The 21,611-nt window shown below is 39.3% G+C and overlaps 1 protein-coding gene across 7 annotated transcripts in view; it reads left to right on the plus strand.

The window, feature by feature from the left end:
• Positions 1-21,611, plus strand: part of KIDINS220 (kinase D interacting substrate 220) — a 76,064-nt gene that overhangs the window by 28,753 nt on the left and 25,700 nt on the right. For all 7 annotated transcript variants that reach the window (XM_068183501.1, XM_068183503.1, XM_068183499.1 and 4 more), the window contains exons 17-22: positions 1,772-2,061; positions 5,287-5,427; positions 6,045-6,288; positions 6,456-6,544; positions 7,493-7,637; positions 9,245-9,407. In XM_068183501.1, coding sequence (XP_068039602.1) covers positions 1,772-2,061; positions 5,287-5,427; positions 6,045-6,288; positions 6,456-6,544; positions 7,493-7,637; positions 9,245-9,407 — 1,072 coding nt within the window. The remainder of the gene's footprint in view (positions 1-1,771; positions 2,062-5,286; positions 5,428-6,044; positions 6,289-6,455; positions 6,545-7,492; positions 7,638-9,244; positions 9,408-21,611) is intronic.

Genomic DNA, 21,611 nt, shown 5'->3' on the forward strand with positions numbered 1-21,611 from the left:
CTAGAGCTTAACTTTCAATTAACTGAGAATTTATTTGTACTTTAAGTTTAATATGTGTCAGATATTTCTCATTTCTTCTTGTCCACAAATTGAGGAATCTGTCACCTCTTACAAAGGTGTTTAGTCTCTTAGGTGTTTAGAAACATTTAGACTCTTCTGTCCTGCAGAGGCTGGAAAAAACACACTATGTTTGCTATGTACAGCTGTGTGATGAACACAACTTATTCCTCATCGTTCTTTTTCAAATTCACTAAATGTTCTTTATGAAAGAGATGTGTGGATTTTTTCATTCTTTTCCATGTTAGGTTCTGCAGTTCCTCTCCTTAATCTCAGTGAAACAGCTTTCATGATGTTGTAATATCTCCTGAAGTTGTCTTGGGAATGGCAGTGTAGTGCTGGCTTCTTGTGATTATTTGCAGTAATCATCTTTTCCCTTTCATTGTAATTTTGCATTCACTTGTATTATTTGCTCTGTTGCCTTCCTGTGCTGTGTCTAATTATGTAATTGATTTTAAAATTTATTTTATCTATTTGATGATTTTGCACATTCTCCGCCTTTCTTGAGTTGTTTACAGGTCCAGGGTCATAGATTTATTACCTCTGGATGTTCACAGAAATTCCATAGAGGTTTATTTTTAGCTTTCTGTATCTTAGTTTTTGTTATGTCTGTAAACTTGCAGACACACCTCTTTCAATTATCATGTCATTGTTCCTGATATTTAAATGTCTCTCTAGTCCAGTTCTGTCTCTTTCTGCTTATGTCTAGAACTGAATCTAATTATATCTGAGCTGTTCTCCTTCACTTCTTATCTCTCACTTCTGTCATTATGCATTTCTGTTGCTTTGTCCTGCAGCACAATCCAGTGAGTCACTTATGTCAGCCATGTGACAAACCTTTGCAGCTCATACCTTGGTATAGAGAATAATATGGGCCACATATAAACCTTGGGTATTCTTTCTACTTACCATATTAAAAATTTGATTTTCCCGCTGCAGTTCAAATACTGATGTTTAGTTGTCATAATTTTACTTCAGATCATTGCTCTTCTGTTCTTTGTTATCAACAAACGTGTCCAGAAGATAGCAAACTTCTGGATGTACCACTGGATCTGTACAGGTCCTAAAGGCAGAGACTGCTGCTTTGGAAAATGCTGTTTCTGATCTGTCATTGATTTAGCTGTACTAAGCTCCAACTGCAGTATTTGGTTCTTTCTTATCAGTCCACTTGAATTCAGGAGCTCTGTACTCTCCTGTGAGGCCCTTGTGAACTGCCCAAACCGTATTTGCTGCAGTTTTCCTGTTTGTGTGTGTTTTAGCATGCAAGAAAGGATGGCCTGAGGTTGTATCTTGCAGTTTTGGTTTAGTTCTTCAATGGTACCATTACTATTAGATTATGTAAGTAGCAGGTTCCAGTTTAAAACTGAGTAGTTCCTGTACTGTTGTCTTATAATTTATTTACATAAATACACTTTACAAAGAGATGCCACAAAAGGGGTGATAGCACTGATACAAAATTGTCATTTCGATCCAGTGTGGATTTCTTGAAATGATGGGAATAAACTAAAGATTAAAGGAATATCTCTGCTTCATAATTTCCAAGAATTTTGGCAAATAATAGATTTTTTCCTCCACTGGTTTGTGACTAGGTGGTAACACTGCAGTAAGCTTTTGTGCCAGTTAGTGTTTTATGAGAAGTATGCAAGTTAATAGATTTTGCACTCACCTGTCATTACATTATACATTAATTCTAACAGCGATACTTGTTTCCTAGGTAAAAAGAAATGGAAGAAAACTTGCTGCCTCCCATCCTTTGTGATTTTCCTGTTCATCTTGTCTTGCGTTGTTTCTGCGATCGCCCTGTTGGCGATTTTTAATGTGGAGTCAGCCAACATGACAGTGAATGTTATTCTCATAACAGTGACCTGTATTGTTGGTTTGGCCTTTTTCCTGAATTGCCGCACATGGTGGCAGGTGATGGACTCAGTTTTGAATTCTCAGAGAAAACGTCTTCACAGTGCTGCCTCCAAGCTTCACAAGTTGAAAAGTGAGGGGTTCATGAAGGTGAGAGTTTATATGAATTGGACCTTAAAAGGAATGAAACAAACCCCCATACAGGGAGCGTTATTAAATTGGGGCACCATTAATTTAACCAGGCCAAGTCTCACAACAGGAGAATGAGACTTGGTGAGTTTTTACTGAATGTAACGCTAATGTGCCAGTGGTAATTGTGCTTAGTATATGAGATCCATCTGCTTGATGTATGTTACATTTGGGGTTTCAGTTTTCAGATTTAATTTTTGCTGGGAAGAAGATACTTGGAAAACAATTTTCAATTACCAATATTTTGTAAAAGCTTACTTTAGATCATAAGATGAGAAAGAATAACTTTGAGAATCTTCTAAAGGTGTAAAAACAAGCCTAACTTCGTCTACAAGACCTCTTTGGCAAGAAAGGATTTATAGCACTGAAAGAACATTCCAAAACACTCCATGTATTTAATGAAAAATGGTAGAAAAAACTATTGTTTTTCTGGCCTGTATCTATAAACTGATAAATGTACTCTTAGACTGTCATCAGATAATGCTATATGCTCCTATTTGAAAGTCAAATGTAGCATCATAATTGTTAACTTTGTAGATTACAGCCAATGTATTGTATAAAAACCTGTTGTACAAATACTTTTCATACGGTCATAGAATAGTTTGAGTTGAAAGGGACCTTTTAAAGGTCAGCCAGTGCAGCCTGACCTTGAATGTTTCCAAGGATGGACATCCACAACTTCTCTAGGCAATCTGTAACAGTGTTTTACCATCTCATTTTAAACAAACCTCCTTTCTTATATCTAACCTAAATTGACTGTCCTTCAGTTTTTAAAACCATTCCCCCTTGTCCTCTTGCAAAAGGCCCTGCTAAAAAGTTTGTCTTCCTGTTACTTACAGGCCTCTTTAGGTACTGGAAAGCCACAATAAACATCTCCCCAGAATCTTATCTTCTTCAGGCTCAATAATTCAAATCCTCTCAGCCTTTCGTCGCAGCAGAGGTGCTCCATCCCTCTAATGATCTTTGTGGCCCCCTCTGGACTTGCTGCAGTACATTGGTGTCATTCGTGTGCTGAGGAGTGGAGAGCTGGATGCAGGACTGCAGGTGGCGTCTCACTAGAGTGGAGCAGAGAGATAGAATCCCCTCCCTCACCTGCTGCCCACACTGCCTTTGATGCAGCCCAGGACATGTTTGACTTTCTGGGCTGCAAGGGCACATGGCTGGGTCATGTCCAGTCTCTCACCCACAGCATCCCCCAAGTCCTTCTTGGCAGAGCTCCTCTGCATCTCTCCGTCCCCCAGCCTGGATTGATACCAGGGATTCAGTACACAGGTGCAGGGCGTTGCACTTGGCCTTGTTGAACCTCATGAACCCCCTTCTTGAGCTTGTCCAGGTCCCTCTGGTTGGCATCCTGTCCCTCAGGTGTCTCAACTGCACCACTTATCTTGATGTCATCTGCAAACTTGCTGAGGATGCATTTGATCCCTTCATTCATGTCATTAATGCAGATATTAACACTGGTCCCAGTGTGGACCTCTGAGGGACAGCACTTATCACTGATGTCCGTTGGGACACTGAGGCATTGACCCTTTTTTATTTTTTGCATCTCTTGACAAGTTCAGTTCCAGTTGTGCCTTGGCCTTCCTCACCACATCCCCTCACAACCAGACTGTGTCCCTGTACTCTTCCTAGCACACGTGTGCCTGCTTCACTGCCTGTGCATTTACTTCTTGGTCTTTGGTTTGACCAGCAGGTCTCTACTCAGTGCAGCTAGCTTTTAGTCTTCCTTGCCAATTTTCTTGTAGCTGGGGATTACAGGCTTTTGTGTTCCATGGAAAGCATCCTTAAAAGATCTGCCAGCTGTGTTGTCCCTCTGAGCAGTTTTCCAGGGGATCTGGTCTCTTTGAAGAGCTAAAAGTTCACTTTCTTAAAATGCAGTGTGCTGACTTTACTCCTTACCTGACCCATATCCCTCAGGACTGCAAACTCCACCAGTGTGTGATCACTGCAGCCCAGGCTGCCTCCAAGCTTGACCTCCCCAATTAGCTCACTTACATTAGTGACCATCAGGTCCAGTGTTGCTCACCTGAGCTGGGCTGTCAGCTGTGTCACCTTCTTAGAGGAACATCCTTTAATTTCTTTGAAGTATTTCAGTAGTGTTTCCCTGTTGGCTTCTGTTACCTCAGGAGCCTCATCTCCATAAGACTTCCAAGTGTGCTCCAGTGTGGCCAGCACATCTCAGATGAGGGCCTTCACTAGCCCTGCATCCCTCTAACCTTGGTGTGTCATACCACAGTTTGTTGTGGGCAAGCCTGATATTATCCTCCTCCTCTGTCATGTCTTGTTTAAAGCTGTGTCAATTAACCCTGCTGGCTCCTAGTCAAAGGCTCTTTTGCCCTTGGAGAAAAGTGAATCCCTTCTGATGCCAGCATGCCTAGTGCCATGTTTTTGCAGCACAAAAGACCTGATTGTGTCTTGGTACTGTGTTTCTTGACAGTTGTTTGTTGAGCAGTATTTATCTGACATAACTTCAGCCTTTAGGAGTTAGTTAGGTTCACCCTTTGCCATCAAAGGAGAGAAGTAGGTATTTCAGGAGAGTTGTTCATCTCATGTTTTATGTCATCTTACTGTGCACATTCTAATGAATCTACTGGTTAAGAGATCAGATTTTAATGTATACCTGTTATCTGCTGAAGGTAGGAAAGGCAAATTCCACCTTTGTTTCTATGTTATGGTTGCTTGTTACATGTGTAACAATGTTGAAAAGCTTAACAAATCTTGAGACTGCATATCTTGAATAGCAATGACTGAATATTACAGTAATAGCATAATGTGCTTGGCTGGAAGGCACATAGAAAGTCTTGCTGTACATTTTATGCAGAGCAATGTTTGAGGACTAGCTGAAGCCACAAATGTTCTTTTATGTACTTCTGAAATAATGCTTTACTGTGCATAAATATTATTTCCTTAAATAACATTGTAATGGATTTTAAATAAGGATAGTTTGTTATATCAAAGCGGATTATATGTTTCTGCTGTACATATTTGTTAAAATGGGAAATTAATATATTGGAAATGACATTTTAGGACTTTTCACTTTGAATATTTGTAAGTTTATTCTTGTAATCTTACTGAAGTATTTTTGGGACAAATAGCAGTCTGCAAAAGGAAATATATGTATTTTTATCAGTTTTAAGTATTATAGACGTGTCTTTTCCTCCTTTATTTTTTTTTCTTTTTTTATAGGTTTTGAAATGTGAAGTGGAACTGATGGCCAAAATGGCAAAAACCATTGACAGCTTCACTCAGAATCAGACAAGGCTTGTTGTAATTATTGATGGACTAGATGCCTGTGAGCAGGACAAGGTTTTACAGATGCTTGATACTGTGAGTTGGATCATTTTATAAAGATAACCTCTGGATTATATGCATGGTCTCTTCCACAAATGAGCTCAGATGCATACAGTTATTGTGTGTTTTCTGTAGAAAGAATGCTATGTTGTGGTAATTAATATTTGTGTATATTGGCATAACTATACTGCTAAGAGTGATGACTTTTAAAAGTTGAAAATTAAATTGCATGTTAGTACTTTTGAAAAGGTTTGAAAGAATCAAATATAAACTGGAAAATAATTATTCTGTTGAAACAAACTTAAAATGTTTGGAGAGTTTTTCATATTTTTACCATTGAAGTACTTTAGATGAAAAATACTTAAATGCTAAATATTTGTGGGAAACTGGAACATTACTGCATGATACATCCTTGGTGGTGACTTCCACTGGAAATTCTGCTGTTAAATTGTTGAGTGTGCTTATTTCTAGCTGTGGATAAGTTGCTAATGTGAGATAGCTCATATAGAAGAAGCTGACATCTCCATACATCTCTTGGCCTCTCAGGTTTATGGCTTGAACAGAATGTATATAAAATGTTGAGCCAAATGTTCAAATGATCTGCAGCTGCCGTTAGTTGTTACTAACAAGGTTTACTGTCTACTTTTTTACAGGTGCGAGTCTTGTTTTCAAAAGGCCCGTTCATTGCAATTTTTGCAAGTGACCCACACATCATTATAAAGGCAATTAACCAGAATCTGAACAGTGTTCTACGTGATTCAAACATAAATGGCCATGATTACATGCGAAATATTGTCCATTTGCCCGTTTTTCTGAACAGCCGAGGGCTCAGTAATGCAAAAAAGCTGATGGTAGCTTCCACAACCAATGGGGATATTCCTTATGCAGATAATGCTGGTAAGGTTCTGCAGGAGGGTGATATGAACATTACAAAACCAGTGATCCAAAATCTGTGTTTTGGAAGAAATTGTCCAAATAATTAATAGATCATTAGTATTATTTTTATAGGTCAGTCAAATGTATACGACTGGGGAAAATACCTACCTTTGTTTTCCTTTCCATAGGATTGCATGAAGAGGTTGACAGGAGAGTTTCTCAGAACAGTCTTGGAGACATGACCAAGCTTGGTAGCAAAACTGCTCTCAACAGGCGGGTGAGAAGGATTTTTAGTCTAAATAGAGATAATGGTAAAACTTTTTTTTTCTTTTCTGTTTTTTTTCTTTGACATTTTCAATAATATCAACTTGGAAGACTTATCAAACCATTCTTATGAAATTTTTATAAATGATTCATGTAAGAAAAGTCCATTCTTACATCAGTAGATTGATGCTGTGTTGAAGAGGAAGAAGTTTGCTTGCTCACCAAAGTATTCCTTTCCACAAAAAATTAAATACAGCTCTCTGTGAATGCTGAGATGATACAGCAAATCTATAGTCTGGGTGTATATTTTGATTTTTTTGTGTGTAAGCCTGGCATCAGTTTGTTGCAGGATGTTGCAACAAGAGACAGTAATTGAGTTAATCAAAGAAATATCACATACTAGACTTGTACTGCAGTGTCTACCACATTCTTTTCTTGCTTTCTGTTCTTTCATATTTACATAAAATCACAAACTGGTTGAATAAAAGGTATCTAGAAAGTTGTGAAAAGCAACACAGAGTCTGAGGATATTGAGATTTTTGAGCAGCCTTTGGTAGACTTTGGGAGTTTTGTAGCAGAGGAACCTGATGGTCTCTTTAATTTTGACATGTAGTAAATGGATGGTGTTAACTCTTTGGAGAGACAGTAGGAAGCAATTATGAAAATGCTGAAAGTAGTAATCTTTTTAGAAAATATTTTGCTATGTCACTCTATTTTGCCCTCTCAGAATTGATGTGGAAATAAAATGTTTCTTACCACTTCTTGGCTTCTGTGGAAATAATGTTCAGCTTTTACACAGGTAAATCAGAATTAAATTCTTGTACTTTAGATATTACCTGTCAGCTTCACAGACTTACTCAAAAAGACTCTAATTTGATTTTCAAATACTTCAGTTTTATTTGATATACACAAAAGCTTTTGATACTAATCAGTGTTCTTTGGGTTTTTGTTTCATTATCAGGATACTTACCGAAGGCGCCAAATGCAGAGGACCATTACCCGCCAAATGTCATTTGATTTGACCAAGCTGTTGGTTACCGAGGATTGGTTCAGTGATATCAGCCCTCAGACCATGAGGAGGTTGCTAAATATTGTTTCAGTGACAGGTAAGCGTGACATGCTGGTGTGCAGTAAACAGGATTGTGTTTTGGCTGCTTGTAGTTACACTCGGACTTTGAAATGTGTGAACTAAATCGAACAAGTCAGTCCATGTGTTGCTTTTGAAAGTCCTTCTGAAGCAAACTCTTCCAGAATGTAAGAAAAAATTATTGTCCATTCTGTGTGGAATTTGGAAGATATGTAATATTTGTTGTTTCATTGGCTTCAGTTGGGAGGCAAATGATTCTAGTCTGCATTTTGAAGAAATTTTGTGTTTTTTGATTTTGAAATGGGATAAGAAAATTACATTTTTCAATTTCATAATTCTGTGGTTTGAACAAAGATTGTAGTGATGACATGTGCGGAGGTAAGTTTTGAGGGGAAAACCAAGTATATATTCTGTTCATTTTTGCTATGAGTATTTGCATTTCTTTTTCCCTAAATGATTGTGTGAGGCTGATGAAAGCATTTTCTCACCTGTTTTTCTTCAGTAAAACACAGTCAAGACATTGGTATCTCTGAAGTCTAAAAACTGGAAATAACTGGAAAAGGGCTTACAGAGGTTTAATAAAAGTGTGTTTCTTGTAGTAAATGAATGAGGAGTGATTATTTAGTGTCTTTCCTATTACAGACACTAGAAGGCACTGGGTAGCCCTACAGCTACCCAGAGCAGAGAAATTGAGTTACTTTTCACGCTGTGTACAGTTAAGAGCATAAATCTGCAGCCGACCTCAAATTCTGGGCTAATGTTTTAAATAAGTGTGCTGTCTCTTAACTTGTTACTGCAATTTGTAGCATGTAACCTGTCTTGTTTTGGCAAATTAGAGTGCAGTTATGAAAGTATAATAAAATCACAAAATGTTAGATGCAAAATCAAACTAAAAAAAAGACCTTGCAAGAACACTTTTAGTGTAGTGTAATCTTTGGTTAGACATGATGGTTTCATAAACAGCTTTATGAACAGAACCTTCAGGCTGTAGGTTACATGTAATTACAGATATTAATAAAGGACTTACAGAAAATTTGCTGAAACTTCAAATGCCTAAATTGTAGCATTAACTTTTTCTGATTTTTAAAATAACCTTATTTGTAATTTATACCTTGCCTTACTAAATTAAAACAGTCTTTTTCATAGCTTTGAATTTTACTGTATTGGCTATTGAAGTTGGCTGTTGTATGCTTAACTTGTTTTGACCACATTTCATATGCCAGTGCATAGAAAATCTGTCAAAGTATTAGCATGAAATTCTGTGTTTAGTTGGGGAAATTAATGCTGTGTGAAATTCTTTATTGAATTTGGTTGAAGTAAGTTAAGATTCACCAGTAGCAGGATGATACTAATTAGTGTTTAAACTGGGGCTGAAGTTGACAGTTTTGGAGAGTTTCGTATTTTGACCAGTATTTGCAAGGATTTGTATTAGACTGTAAAATTATATTTTTAGGTGCAATTTGCAGTAATTTTGAATTTATTGAGCTAAAAATATAATAGCAGGAAATTCACAGATCCGATAATAACAAAGTAACATGGTTGTTACTTTAAGGGGAAAAAAGGTATCTTTCAAAAGGGAGAAAAAAAATGTTCTGTGTTTTCTTTTCTTCTTCCTTGTTCTTTTAGGTCGTTTATTGAGAGCCAATCAAATCACATTCAATTGGGACAGACTGGCAAGTTGGATCAATCTCACAGAGCAGTGGCCATACAGAACATCATGGCTCATCCTGCATCTTGAAGAGACTGAAGGTGTTCCAGATCACCTGACTTTAAAAACCATCTATGAGAGGTAGTCATTATTCTGGTAATGGTGTGCAATTTCAGTGATTAAAATAGAGATCATTATTAATGATCACTGGAAAAACATGGCTTTCAAACATGTATCAGTTTGTAATCTAAAATTCCCACAATCTTACCATCTTCTGGTGACTTTTGAAAACTTATAAAGTGAGTTTCATTGCTATTTGATGCACCATATATGAATGAGTGCTTTGTATTTAAACCACAGAGAACTCTACAGGTATTTTTTCACAGGCAGCTAACTGTACTTTTGTCTCTTGATATCCTTTTCATCTTTACCTTGGCCAAGCTACAAGTTGGGTATTTTTTCCACTTCTTTGTTAATCTGAAATAAGCTCAGCAGAAACCGGTCTTACTGATAAAAATCTCTGAAGGTTTTGTGCTTAGCAGGTATGCTATAGCAATGCCATGTGCTGCAGTTAGGGATGTGAAAAAGAAGCATGACTTTCTCCATTTCTGCTACAAGTTGCTTTCCAACAGAGCTGTCTAAGTGTTGCTACTAAGAACAATTTGCCCTGTGTTGCCAGTGAACATTTCTCTACAGAATCCTCCACTTGTAAGAAAGGATTTGTGGGTTGTGACCTGACGACAGTGGGAGGAATGGAAGAGAGAGATGTGACTGAGAGTGGGGCCTATAGAAGAAAAGCAGAATCTGAAAATCAGAGTCAGGGAGAAGAAAGAAAGGCTTGATTTGGATAAAATATAATTGAGATCAGATGAAAAGAACAGCTGAGGTAAAGAGACAAGATGGTGACTGATTGAGCAAGTTACCAGAAAATCTAGAGATTTTGCAGGGTCCAGGGGAATGAATTTGGAGAGAAAATACTGGAAGTGTGCTCTGCAGTGAAAGTCAAGGACTAGGGAATGATCTGTGTAAGGGTCTGGGGTGGGCTGAGAAAGGTTGAAGTGTTGAGAATGGAATTAGGATTGTTTGAGAAAGATTGAATGAGTTGTATTAGGAGAGAAAAGTTGAAGTGCAGTTAGGATCTGAACACAGGAATCTCAGAAGGCAGAGGGATAAGGGTAGATTGGGCATGATAAGGCTGAGGATTGAAGACAGATAGAGAGCGAGTAGTAGACTGAAGTAGTTGACTGGCTTTAAGCTAGAAGATGGTTTTAGAAATACCATACTTCACTGGTAAATTAAGTGCATGATTAGAAAACACTCTCCTCTAGAGTGTGGATGCAGTTTTTGAGTTTTGCATTTCCTCTGTGAGTATAATATACATGTGAAATCAAAGGTGAAGCACGGGGAACCCATCTTTCCACTGTGCGTTCACACAATTAGCATCACAAATGTTTATGTGATCAGCTAAGTACAGTAATTCCGAATCATCAGGAATTCCCTTTCCTGTCATGCATTTCATTCAAACTTCTCTTTATTTAGATTTCTGTATAGCATGTTTCACAATTTTATGTTTTCAGTATTTACCAAACAAATTCATTACAGTTTTCTGATTTTTGGCATCCAGAGTAATAAATCACTTTGGGATGATTGACATCCAAAGCTGTCTTCAAGACCTAACAATATTCATCTTCTGATAAACCAGAGGAGGTTTTAGAGACCTGATTAATTTTCGTAAATGGATGCTAGTAATTCCAGTATTCATGGATGTTAAATCCTAGTAAACCAGCGTAAATAAAAGGACATTCACAAGTGAATGTGAGTAACTTACTTGGGTTCTGGATTGTTTGTTGTTAGCACAAACACTTGAGCTGTTGATGCTTAGTGTCAGCTGGAGCGTGTCATGGTTTATTAGTTAAGGTGTGGAGGAGATTCCTGACTGCTGCTGTGTTGTACCTCTTGCTGTGCAGGTTGTTTGGAAGTGATACAGCCACTTGAGTAGACTGCTAGTTCATAACTGACAATTACAAGTGTGTACGTAATTTTTTGTTATTTAAAACCAGAGTGTATAATGGGAAGAAACAGTGAAGAACCCTGTACAATGTATTGGAAAAGGGAAAGTGATAATAATCTTTTAAGGAAAGCTGTTTGTATTCCATCTGCAATAGCAGAAAAACAAGGAAAAGGAAAACAAGACCAATATTCAGAATTTTCTCTTGAGCAAAAACATAGCAACAGGATTATTTGATATGTAAATGATAAAGCTAAAATACTTAGTTTCTTTAGCTTCTTAACAATTAAAGAAAAAAGTTTTGTAACAATAATGTTGCTGAATGCTCAGGATGTCCCTCAGCCCATTCTGTTGAACCTGTGGAAGGAACTATCTAACTCTCCTGAAGTACTGACAAAGCTGAGGTCTCATCTGTCTAGTGTTTTGGGTGATCATCTTTACCATATGCTGAATGTGAAAAGGTCTGTGAACTCTTCTCTGGGATTATCTAGATCTCTAAAAATTCTGTTTTATCCAAAGTAATGCTTTCTGTGGCATTACTATTTTTTTTATCTGCAACTGTTTAAAGTAACTTGACTCAACTGTTTCACTATAATTTCAAAGTTAGTTCCTCTTTTAAAACTTCAGTTTCAGTTTTCTAAGCTTTATTAGTTTATAAAGCAGCTTTCCCATTTTTAGTACCATAAAGAGATACTAGATCTTGATAATTATGTAGCTTGTTCCTGTACTGCGTTTGTTACTTGTTCTCTGCTTTTATTCTTCAAGGGTTTTTATTTTAATATTTTGATACTTTACATCAGAATCAAGAATATATAGTTTTCCTAGTATTGAATAGTTTTTCTCAAACTACTTTTTATTGTGACACTGCAGTTTTAGGTTGCTGCTTGGACATCTCTTCACTGAAAGGAATCTTGTAGGTTCTAAAGTTAAATGTAAAAGTTTGACGCTTAATCGTGTTCCCTGTGTAAAGAGAATCCTTTGATATTACAGTTGCTTTCCAAATTTTAAAGTATCGTGTGTTAAAAAGCTTTTGGGTCACCAGGATTCCCCTTGCAGTGAGAACTCTCCATTGCCTTCCCCTCCGCTGCAGATGGAGTGGAGCAGAGGGTGACCACACTGGACTGGCCAGTTAGAGCTCCCTTCAGCGGAGGAGTAGATGGAGGAGCAGATGATCCGGTGTGTTTGGTGTGTTCACTGGGGGTGCAACCGGGGCAGTTAACCCCGTGTTGCCCTACAGCTGTGCCCTCGGGGGCTGTCCCTGGGGCGGGGCGGGCTGTCCCCAGCTGTGTCCCCCAAGGCGGGCTGTCCCCCGGGGTGGGCTGTCCCCAGGTGTGTCCCCGGGCGGGCTGTCCCCAGCTGTGTCCCCGGGGCGGGCTGTCCCCAGCTGTGTCCCCCAAGGCGGGCTGTCCCCAGCTGTGTCCCCGGGGCGGGCTGTCCCCAGCTGTGTCCCCGGGGCGGGCTGTCCCCAGCTGTGTCCCCAAGGCGGGCTGTCCCCAGCTGTGTCCCCGGGGCGGGCTGTCCCCAGCTGTGTCCCCGGGGCGGGCTGTCCCCAGCTGTGTCCCCGGGGCGGGCTGTCCCCAGCTGTGTCCCCCAAGGCGGGCTGTCCCCAGCTGTGTCCCCGGGGCGGGCTGTCCCCAGCTGTGTCCCCCAAGGCGGGCTGTCCCCAGCTGTGTCCCCCGGGGCGGGCTGTCCCCAGCTGTGTCCCCGGGGCGGGCTGTCCCCAGCTGTGTCCCCGGGGCGGGCTGTCCCCAGCTGTGTCCCCCAAGGCGGGCTGTCCCCAGCTGTGTCCCCGGGGCGGGCTGTCCCCAGCTGTGTCCCCCAAGGCGGGCTGTCCCCAGCTGTGTCCCCGGGGCGGGCTGTCCCCAGCTGTGTCCCCGGGACGGGCTGTCCCCAGCTGTGTCCCCGGGGCGGGCTGTCCCCAGCTGTGTCTCCCAAGGCGGGCTGTCCCCAGCTGTGTCCCCGGGGCGGGCTGTCCCCGGGGCGGGCTGTCCCCAGTTGTGTCCCCCAAGGCGGGCTGTCCCCAGCTGTGTCCCCAAGGCGGGCTGTCCCCAGCTGTGTCCCCGGGGCGGGCTGTCCCCAGCTGTGTCCCCGGGGCGGGCTGTCCCCAGCTGCCCCCCGGCAGCGTGGCGCCGCCGGGACCGTGCAGCGCGGCGCGGTGCCGGCAGGTGGCGCTCCCGGCTCGGCGCAGCCGCGGGGAGCGCTGGCGCAGGCGCCTTGGCTTTCAGTGTTTCCAGGAGTAAGCGATGCCTTCACAACATACAAAAAATACAGGAACACGAAAAGAATCGGGTAGTCAAGCACTAAGAAGCCAAAGAATAAATATAGTCTTTAGTTAATTCACCTCTATGCAGGCACAATGACATATGATTTCCATGATTATATGCTATTTTGCCTCCGTGAGATTTCCATCTTGTAATGTCCAGAATTTAGTTTTGCAAACTTAAGTAAAGGAGAGAGCCATTTTCTGCCACATTGCAGTGCTGTCTGTTGGAGTTTAATGCAATAACTAAAGTAAGACTGTGAAACACTGTTCCCCAGCTATTAGTCAGTGTTTGTGTGATGCTGGACTAATCACCTCTATAGTACCTTTCAGGTGGATAGTATTCGTGCCTCTGTGGGGAGGTGGTGTACAGCTTATGGTTCTGTAGGCTGATATTGCTAAGTACTCAGTGTTCAGAGCTATATCTGGAGCTACTGGGAGCTCTGCTTTCAGTTGGTGGAGTATTCTGAAAAAAATGGATACCTCAATTTGGTAACTAAATAAGTATACCTGTATCTCTGCTTCAATTTGTCATTAAAAATAAAGCTAACTAATATATTCTTATTATGAAGGTGTGTTGGGGAAAGTAAATTTGTCTTTTTCTGTAGATACTGTGAAGAATATCAAAGTCTAAATTGATGAGTATGGAACCAGGTCTGTCAGGAGAAGTGTATCTTTCCTGTTTCATACTATGCAGAGATGTAAAACCTACTGAATATCATGTTGGGAACTTTCTTCCAGGGTCTACAACAAAAAACCCAACAAACAAATGGAAAAACCACCCTCACAAAAAACCCCACCAAAACCAAAAGAACATAGACTTCCCCCCCGCCCCAAAACAACAACCAAAAACAACAATGACAACAACAACAAACCAACCAAAAAAACCCAACCACAAAACCAATTAGGAAACCACAAAAAAACTCAACCCAAAACCGAACCGCCCCCTCCCCCCAACCCTCTAAAGAAAATTAGGCTTCAATTTGTGACACAGGCACACCTCTTTGAAGAACCTTTATGAGCTGGAGTCACTTAAAATCTCTTACAGTAACAGGTAGAGACTCTATGCTCTCAATCTTTTTTAGAGGGGAACAAGCCCATGCTTTGTCACTGTGGCAAATTTTGAAAAGAAAATGCTTTGTTGGCTTTCAGTTTATATGCTCAAAAAAAATCTTTCCTCATTTTACTTCTGTAAAGTGACTTGCTGTATAATCTCTATCTCATCTTCTATCCTCTCATTTCAGCCTCTCTCTCTCTACTTGTCTAGTTGGTCTTGCTTTCCATCTGGTATATTTATTAGTAGTAATATTTATTCATTCAGGTAATGTGTTGCCTTTTCTCATTGTCAGGATTTTCATGTAGACTCTCTCATTACCAGGTTAAGCTCTTAATTCTGATTTTGTCACTCCTTCCCCTTTTGTGTTTAGGTTCTTCAGTGGTCAACCTCACTGTTGTCAGTACCCATCCCTCCTTACTGGTCTAATTTAATTATTTTTACCATTTTATTTATAGCTGTGACATAGAGTTAATATTTCTCTACATTTATGGTGTGGTGTATTCTCTTCTATGTTACTGTAAAGAGTTGATTTTGTGTAATATCAAAGTGGTTTGCAGAAGTTGCAAAAGGCAAATTTTTAAAGCTCTGAAGTGAAATAAAATATGTGGGCTTTCTGCAAATAATTTCTTAGAGAATTAAGTTGTCAGATTAAAGCAAGTTTCTGTTGAATGTTTGCAACTGAGACTTCTCAGACTTGTAAATTAGCCAGCTATGGGAATGCGCTCTCTTGTGAAGGCAAGTAAAGCATCCATGACACCAGAATAAATGACAGTGTCAGATCTAAATAAATGATATCTTGGGAAAAGTCACTGTGGCTTTTGTAGAAAAAAGATACATTTCAAGAAACTGAATTCTCAACAGATTCAATGAATATAGGAAGAAGACGAGGAAGTATTTTGAAATTTAAGACATTTAAAGCAAGATCTTAATCTAGAAACATCTGAATGTATTAAAATCTAAGATAATAACAGGCCCGATTGCCCCAGGAAAACAAAAGAAGGAAGCAAAAGATAAGAGTATCTGTCTTGTGAGAAACTGCAGGTGAGGTTTCCAAAGATAATTCTTGTGCTATTTGACATAGCTGTGAACGGTCTGACAGAGGGAGGAAATGCCATGTGGGCATATAACCAGGATAACTTTTTCACAGAGAGTTGTCGAAGTAGCTGTGAGTAAGTTGCAGATCATGTCATTGTGGATATAGGTATCATACCCTACTGGGGAAAATAATCTCATCTATAATCCTGCTCATGCAGTGGTGGGCAGTAAATCTGCAGTAAGCAAAGGAATTCCTAAGCTGTTGATGATTTCTCTGATTTTCTCTTTGTACCCTATTTATCATGGCAGAAAGCAAAGCCTGCAGTACTTTGTCAATTGGAAAATGTTCCTAGAAATCATTAAAGTAATTGTGTAACTCTCTTGCCTGTCCTTCTGGCGGCTTTTGTCCTTCCAGAGGCATTAGGGAGAGCTTCTGTATTTATGAGCTAGCCAGTTCTCTTCTAGATATGGCATATTTACCAATCTGCCACTTCTTAGAGCTGTTAGTAGCTGGACTGTAAGAATTATACAACTGAAAGTGAAAGTTTAGGTGTGCGTATGCCTCTTGAGTTCAATAATGTCTTGTATGGCATTTCAGAAAATGATTGTAAATTTCTAGACACTTGAAAAACTATGAACAGTCTGAATTTTTACCCCTGAAGGTCCTGTGAAATCAATGGTTCTGTTGTGCATGCACAGAATTGCTGAAGCAAGGCCTACCTTGCACCTAGAACCTATTCAGTCAGTAACTGAAGCCCTTACAGAGCCAAGTAAAGGACAAAACAAAATGTGGTTTGAACATGTTTGTAGCAGGAGAATAAAATGAGGTTCAACACAAAGCACAGCAGCAAAGGCTACTTTAATTCTAAGATAAATGTGTCTAAATTAGTTACGCCAAGTGCTGGGACAGGATGTGTGACAAGTTGCAGGAACCTTCTGGTGCTGTTGAGCAAGATGTGTTGTCTAGGCAGGCAAGTAAGGCCACTATAGAAAAGTTCCAGTTGACCTTTGGACAGAAAATGGCAGGGAATGCACTGCAGGCTACCAGAGCAATTTAATGATCTGCCTGTTACAGAGGGCCCTTTGGAAGGAAAAAGTCAGTATGAAGTTGATGACAATCCATGAGAATTTCCTCATGGATACCAGACATAGGTAGAACATTCACCCAGGCATTAGGTAGATGTGTGGTAAATATTGTCTTCTGTCTTATGGAGTTAGGATCTAGGTTCTGCTTCTTTCTGAATAAAATTCTAGCTGAACCTGCTGAAACTGTGAGAAGAGTAAGGCTGGTGTATCTGAGGAGATAGTCTTAAGAGACACCATGAGCTCAGTGCTTAAAGATGCTGGGGAGGTGAGGGTGCTTGTCCCCCATGACTGAATATACAATTTATTTAATGCTACAGAATTCAGGTGTTCACACAACCTTCTGTTCAGGTGCTTCCTACTGGCTGCTTTGGATGTTAATCTGCTTTTTGTCATGGCTTGATATCACAAAGGACAGTCCCTCCTGTCATTCTTTGCCTGAACTTTGACCAAACTGGGGTGTTAAGACAGGGGCTTTTAGCAAACCGGAATATTAAGACAGAACTTTCCGATATTTTATGAGGATATTTGCAAATAGCTGATGGTCCCTAAATTTCTGTGACTATTTTTATATATTTATTAAAAATATTAGAACAGAAGAGCTTGGCTCAGGATAGAAGAAGAAACTCATGAGCCATCTGTTCAGATTATGATCTCCACCCTTCCTTAATCTCCTTGAAAATACGCTTTCTGGGAAGCTGAGGAAAACTATGGAAATCAAGAACTGTTTGATTTTGAAAAAAGATTTCTCAGGACAAGAAAATGGTTCTACTTTCCTCAGAGTTGTAGGTAACCATTATTTAAAACTTAGCAACATGTAATTCATCCATCGCTTGGGCTTAATTTAACCTCTGCGATAAAGTCTTTGTGCACATATGTGTGCATGCCTACCTATGATGGATGGCAAATTGGATGGCAATACAACATGCCGAGGCAGAACACACCAAATTTAGAATAGCATAACAGCTTTCTTTAATTCAGCTCCTTTTCTTTTTCCTTTTTCTGGGGGTAGTGGGGGGGTTGCAGGGGTGACGGGAACCAAAGGATCTAAGTGAGCCATAGCTCATGTATTACTTTCATTTTAATGTTCCTGCAACTGTTACAGCATTCCAAGGGATGAATTGTGGAATATACATGCTTTGTCTAATTTATCAATAGTAGAAGGAATTATTTTTTCTTAGGTCCTTCAGTTCAAGTCTGGTTTCAGCACTGGTATATGATTTTGCTTGGGTTTTTTTCCAGTCTTTACTGAAGTTACCCCTTCTTGAAATCAACCACAAAATGGTTTTTCTTTTATTTTTTTCCTTTTTTCCTGAAATTAAACTGGTAGAAACTGATTTAGTTATAAGTGTAACAGTTCATTACTATAGATTTGGAATTCTATAACATGGTTTCACTGGTGCCATGTTTTCCTGATAGATTCAGATCTCTTGTTTAATACACCCATGGTAATCAAATTAAGAAATCACTTAGTCAGGTTAAAACATTTTTCTGTTTCATGTACGATGGAATATTTCTCCTTGATTGTTTACTACTTCAATTTAAGAAAGTATATTTATAGCATACTAAAAATATCGCCAAGATATAAATGATATGAAATTATTTTATTAAAGAATCTGATTTCATAAAAAAATAGTATTCTGTTGCACTAGTAGTAAAATTTATTTTTCTCCATATAAAGGCTCATTTATTTTTATAGCAATTTGATGACACATCTGCTTGCTTTATTCAGCTGAAAAGAAAATGTTGGTTCTTGGTGTTTTGTAAAATTGCTTTGTTAAATTATTTTCAAAATCGTTCAACTTTTAACAAATGACATTTGATACTAACATTGGAAAGCAATTTCAGCTAATTAAGTAGATCCTTCTATAAACCATTGGAACATTAAGATGACAAACTGTTCATTCAGGATTATTTTAATTGGTACAATTATTGTAATTTTGTTGCAATTATGTGTTGAGCTAAAAGCTTTTGTTTAAATCATTTGAGGTTTTTTTGTTAATATACATAAGTAAGAAGAAAAGTAAAATAAAAATGGAAGATAAGCATTATCTGTTTACTTTTTCATTACAGTGCTTTAGACAAATATCTATTGAATTATTTTAGAAAAGTATGTTACATGCTTTCAGCAATTATGTAGAGATTTTAAATGTTAAAATTGAGCAAGATCCTTGAAATGTAACTTTTCTGGAAGGTTATTATGTTAATTCCAGTTTTGACACTGCTTAAATACCTTTTAAGAAAAAGGGTGAAATGAACTTCTGAGGGATTTGTGAGTTGCTTAATGCCTATTGATGTATTAATTTAAGAAGTGTAGCTATTTAGTGATTACAGAAATTAAAAAGGAAAAAGCCGTGGAAGGTGCCACATTCATCACTCTGATGATAATGTTCTCTGCAATCATCTTTGCCCAGGCCAGGTTTAAATAAATCATTTCCTTTAAGTAGACAATTTAGTATTGTAGACCTCACAGTGAGGCATTACTTCTAAAATATTTAACCTGCTTTTTGTTTTTCTGTTTCCTTTTATTGCCTCTTACTTAAAATGCAGGGCATGTAAAAGTTATTATGTTTCTTACTGTGCTAATAGTGTGGTCTCAGTGTTAAAAGGCAGTGTACCAGTTGAGTAGTAGGTGGTTGATGCCCACCTTTTTTAAAATTCTTTTGCCTTTTGTAATTCAAATAGCACTGCAAAGCTGTGAATGAATCCGGGCATTTGTAACTGCTTTAACACTTTATTTTAATCATAAAGTATGCCAGTGAGTTGTTTAAAGAACAGAACTTTTTAATATGGCTCAGTGACAGTGTGTGATACTGGGTGTGGGAGATTAGTTTAATAAATATCAATCTTTTAAGCATCAGAATGTTTTTTGTTTCCTTTCTGAAATAATGAAAAGCAGGAACACTGAGGAGAGGTGGTTTGTCTGCTGGTACTTGAATTGAATAGAGTCAGTTCTGCAAAGGAAGCTTTCCTGAATACCTATGGTAATAGGAGTTTTTAAATAGCTATTGCATCTGTTCAGTGAAGTCTCTTCTGCTTAATATGCGCTGAGGAGACTTGAATTTTTGTCTACATAGATATGTCAAACTATAGCTTTCTCTTTTTTTGGTCATTATAAAGATAAAGCATTTGTTTCCTTATGTTATATTATTGAGTGTGTGATGACTTTTTATTCCTGTCTTTGTACGAATGGGCATATAAGTGAATGTTCTTTTTCAGTGTCCAAGTGACCTGTTGCAGTTTTCAGTTTGAGAGAATATTTGTAGCACAGTTGCTGATACTTTGCTAGTACTGCAAAGTTCCTGGAGCGATTTGTGTGAGAGCTTTTAACACTGTCATTATATTGACCAGACATGAGAAGAGTAGGATAAGTAACTTCAGTGCAAAGCATAGGTTTTGATTATTAGGAATTAGAGATCAGACGTCTAATTAGCAGACTGTTAAGCATCAAAATTTCATATTGCAATCCATTGCATCCAAGATTTTCTAGTTTTGTGTTTCTCAGTATCAAACCTGTAGAATTTTTTTTTCTCGTTTTTAAAGACAAATTATGTCATTATTTTAAGCAACATTTTTGACTTGTACTGTCTTGAGAGGAAAAAATTAAAAAGCCCATGATAGATAAAACATGACATGCCTTCATGCTCATGCCTTCTGTTGCTCTATTATTTAATAGCAATTAATTAAGTAATTTGCTTTTTATGGAATGAGAAAGTTAAATTACTCTTGTCCATGCAGTTGCTTGCTCCTGTAAAACACATGAGGAAAAAAAACTAGGTGTGCAAAGATCAATTCTTTGTTTTTACCTTCGGGGAGAGAGGTTTGGAAAGAGAAGAGAGAACAGCCCTTCATGGTGTGAGGGCTTGTAAAGAAGTCAACTTCCCACCAGTGTGGGAACAGCAGGGTTCTGCTCCATCAGCGAGGGTGAGCTGGGAGCTGAGGAGGGCTGCAAGGCAGGCACGGTCCTGTGAGCAAGGGGAGCAATCCCTCAGTAGCCAGACGGGAAGAGCGGAGCGGGTTCAGTGACAGTAAGCAGGGACAGCAAACAGCCCTGTGGTGTGTAGCCACAAGGCACAGGTCAAGGCAGGATGTTAAGCCAATGGTCAAGGTCAAGACCAAAGGTGCATAGATGTAGCTCAGAGGAGGACCAAGGGCAAAGGTCTGAGCGTAAAAGCTGTTCTTAGCTCAGGCAGGAGAGCCCTGCAGTGAGGCTCCTCACAGCTCTTGTCACCACAGCCTGGTTTCTCAGCTACACTCTGTCAGAGCCAGCCTTGAGCACCTGCCCCAAAACCTCTGGCTGGCGGAAGAGGTGGGTAAATCCTGTTGGCATGTTCCAGGGCCTGACATAACCAGTGGCACAGGCAAAGTGGGCACCTCCAGAGTGGACGAAGGTGGTTGATTTTGGCTCTTGCCATTTTGCCCCCACCTAGCAGGGTAGTGAAGGAGGTGGTCAATAGGTGCAACAGCTTAGCACCTTCCTCTGAGCTATGCTGGCAACATTCTGTGCTGGTCACACTGTCAGGCCATGGTTGGTTATTTTCTAAGTCAGTCATGGAAGTATAAGGTGAACTTAATTAGAACAAATAGGAATCTGATTTGCAGAGTGAAAGATAAGATGATGTGTCTCTGTATGCTTGTACTAAGTTGTCTATATTTGAGGAAAAAGTCAGGAATAATTCATCATTGTTGCAATGTAACTTACTCCAGAATGGAAGCAGTTTTTAATTTCAGCTGCTCATGGGAAAGCGATGTGAAGTGTAGTGGAATTAATTTTTAAGGTTCACTTCAATCAATGAAATGTTTTGTTTTAACTTCATTCCTTCTAAATTCAAGTAGTTTCTCCTGGAAACAGACAGTCTGTAACACTGACACTTTCTGATGTTTCTGATTTAAAAAATAATT

Source organism: Anomalospiza imberbis, chromosome 3 (assembly GCF_031753505.1).
Source record: "Anomalospiza imberbis isolate Cuckoo-Finch-1a 21T00152 chromosome 3, ASM3175350v1, whole genome shotgun sequence".
NCBI classification, from domain to species: domain Eukaryota; kingdom Metazoa; phylum Chordata; class Aves; order Passeriformes; family Viduidae; genus Anomalospiza; species Anomalospiza imberbis.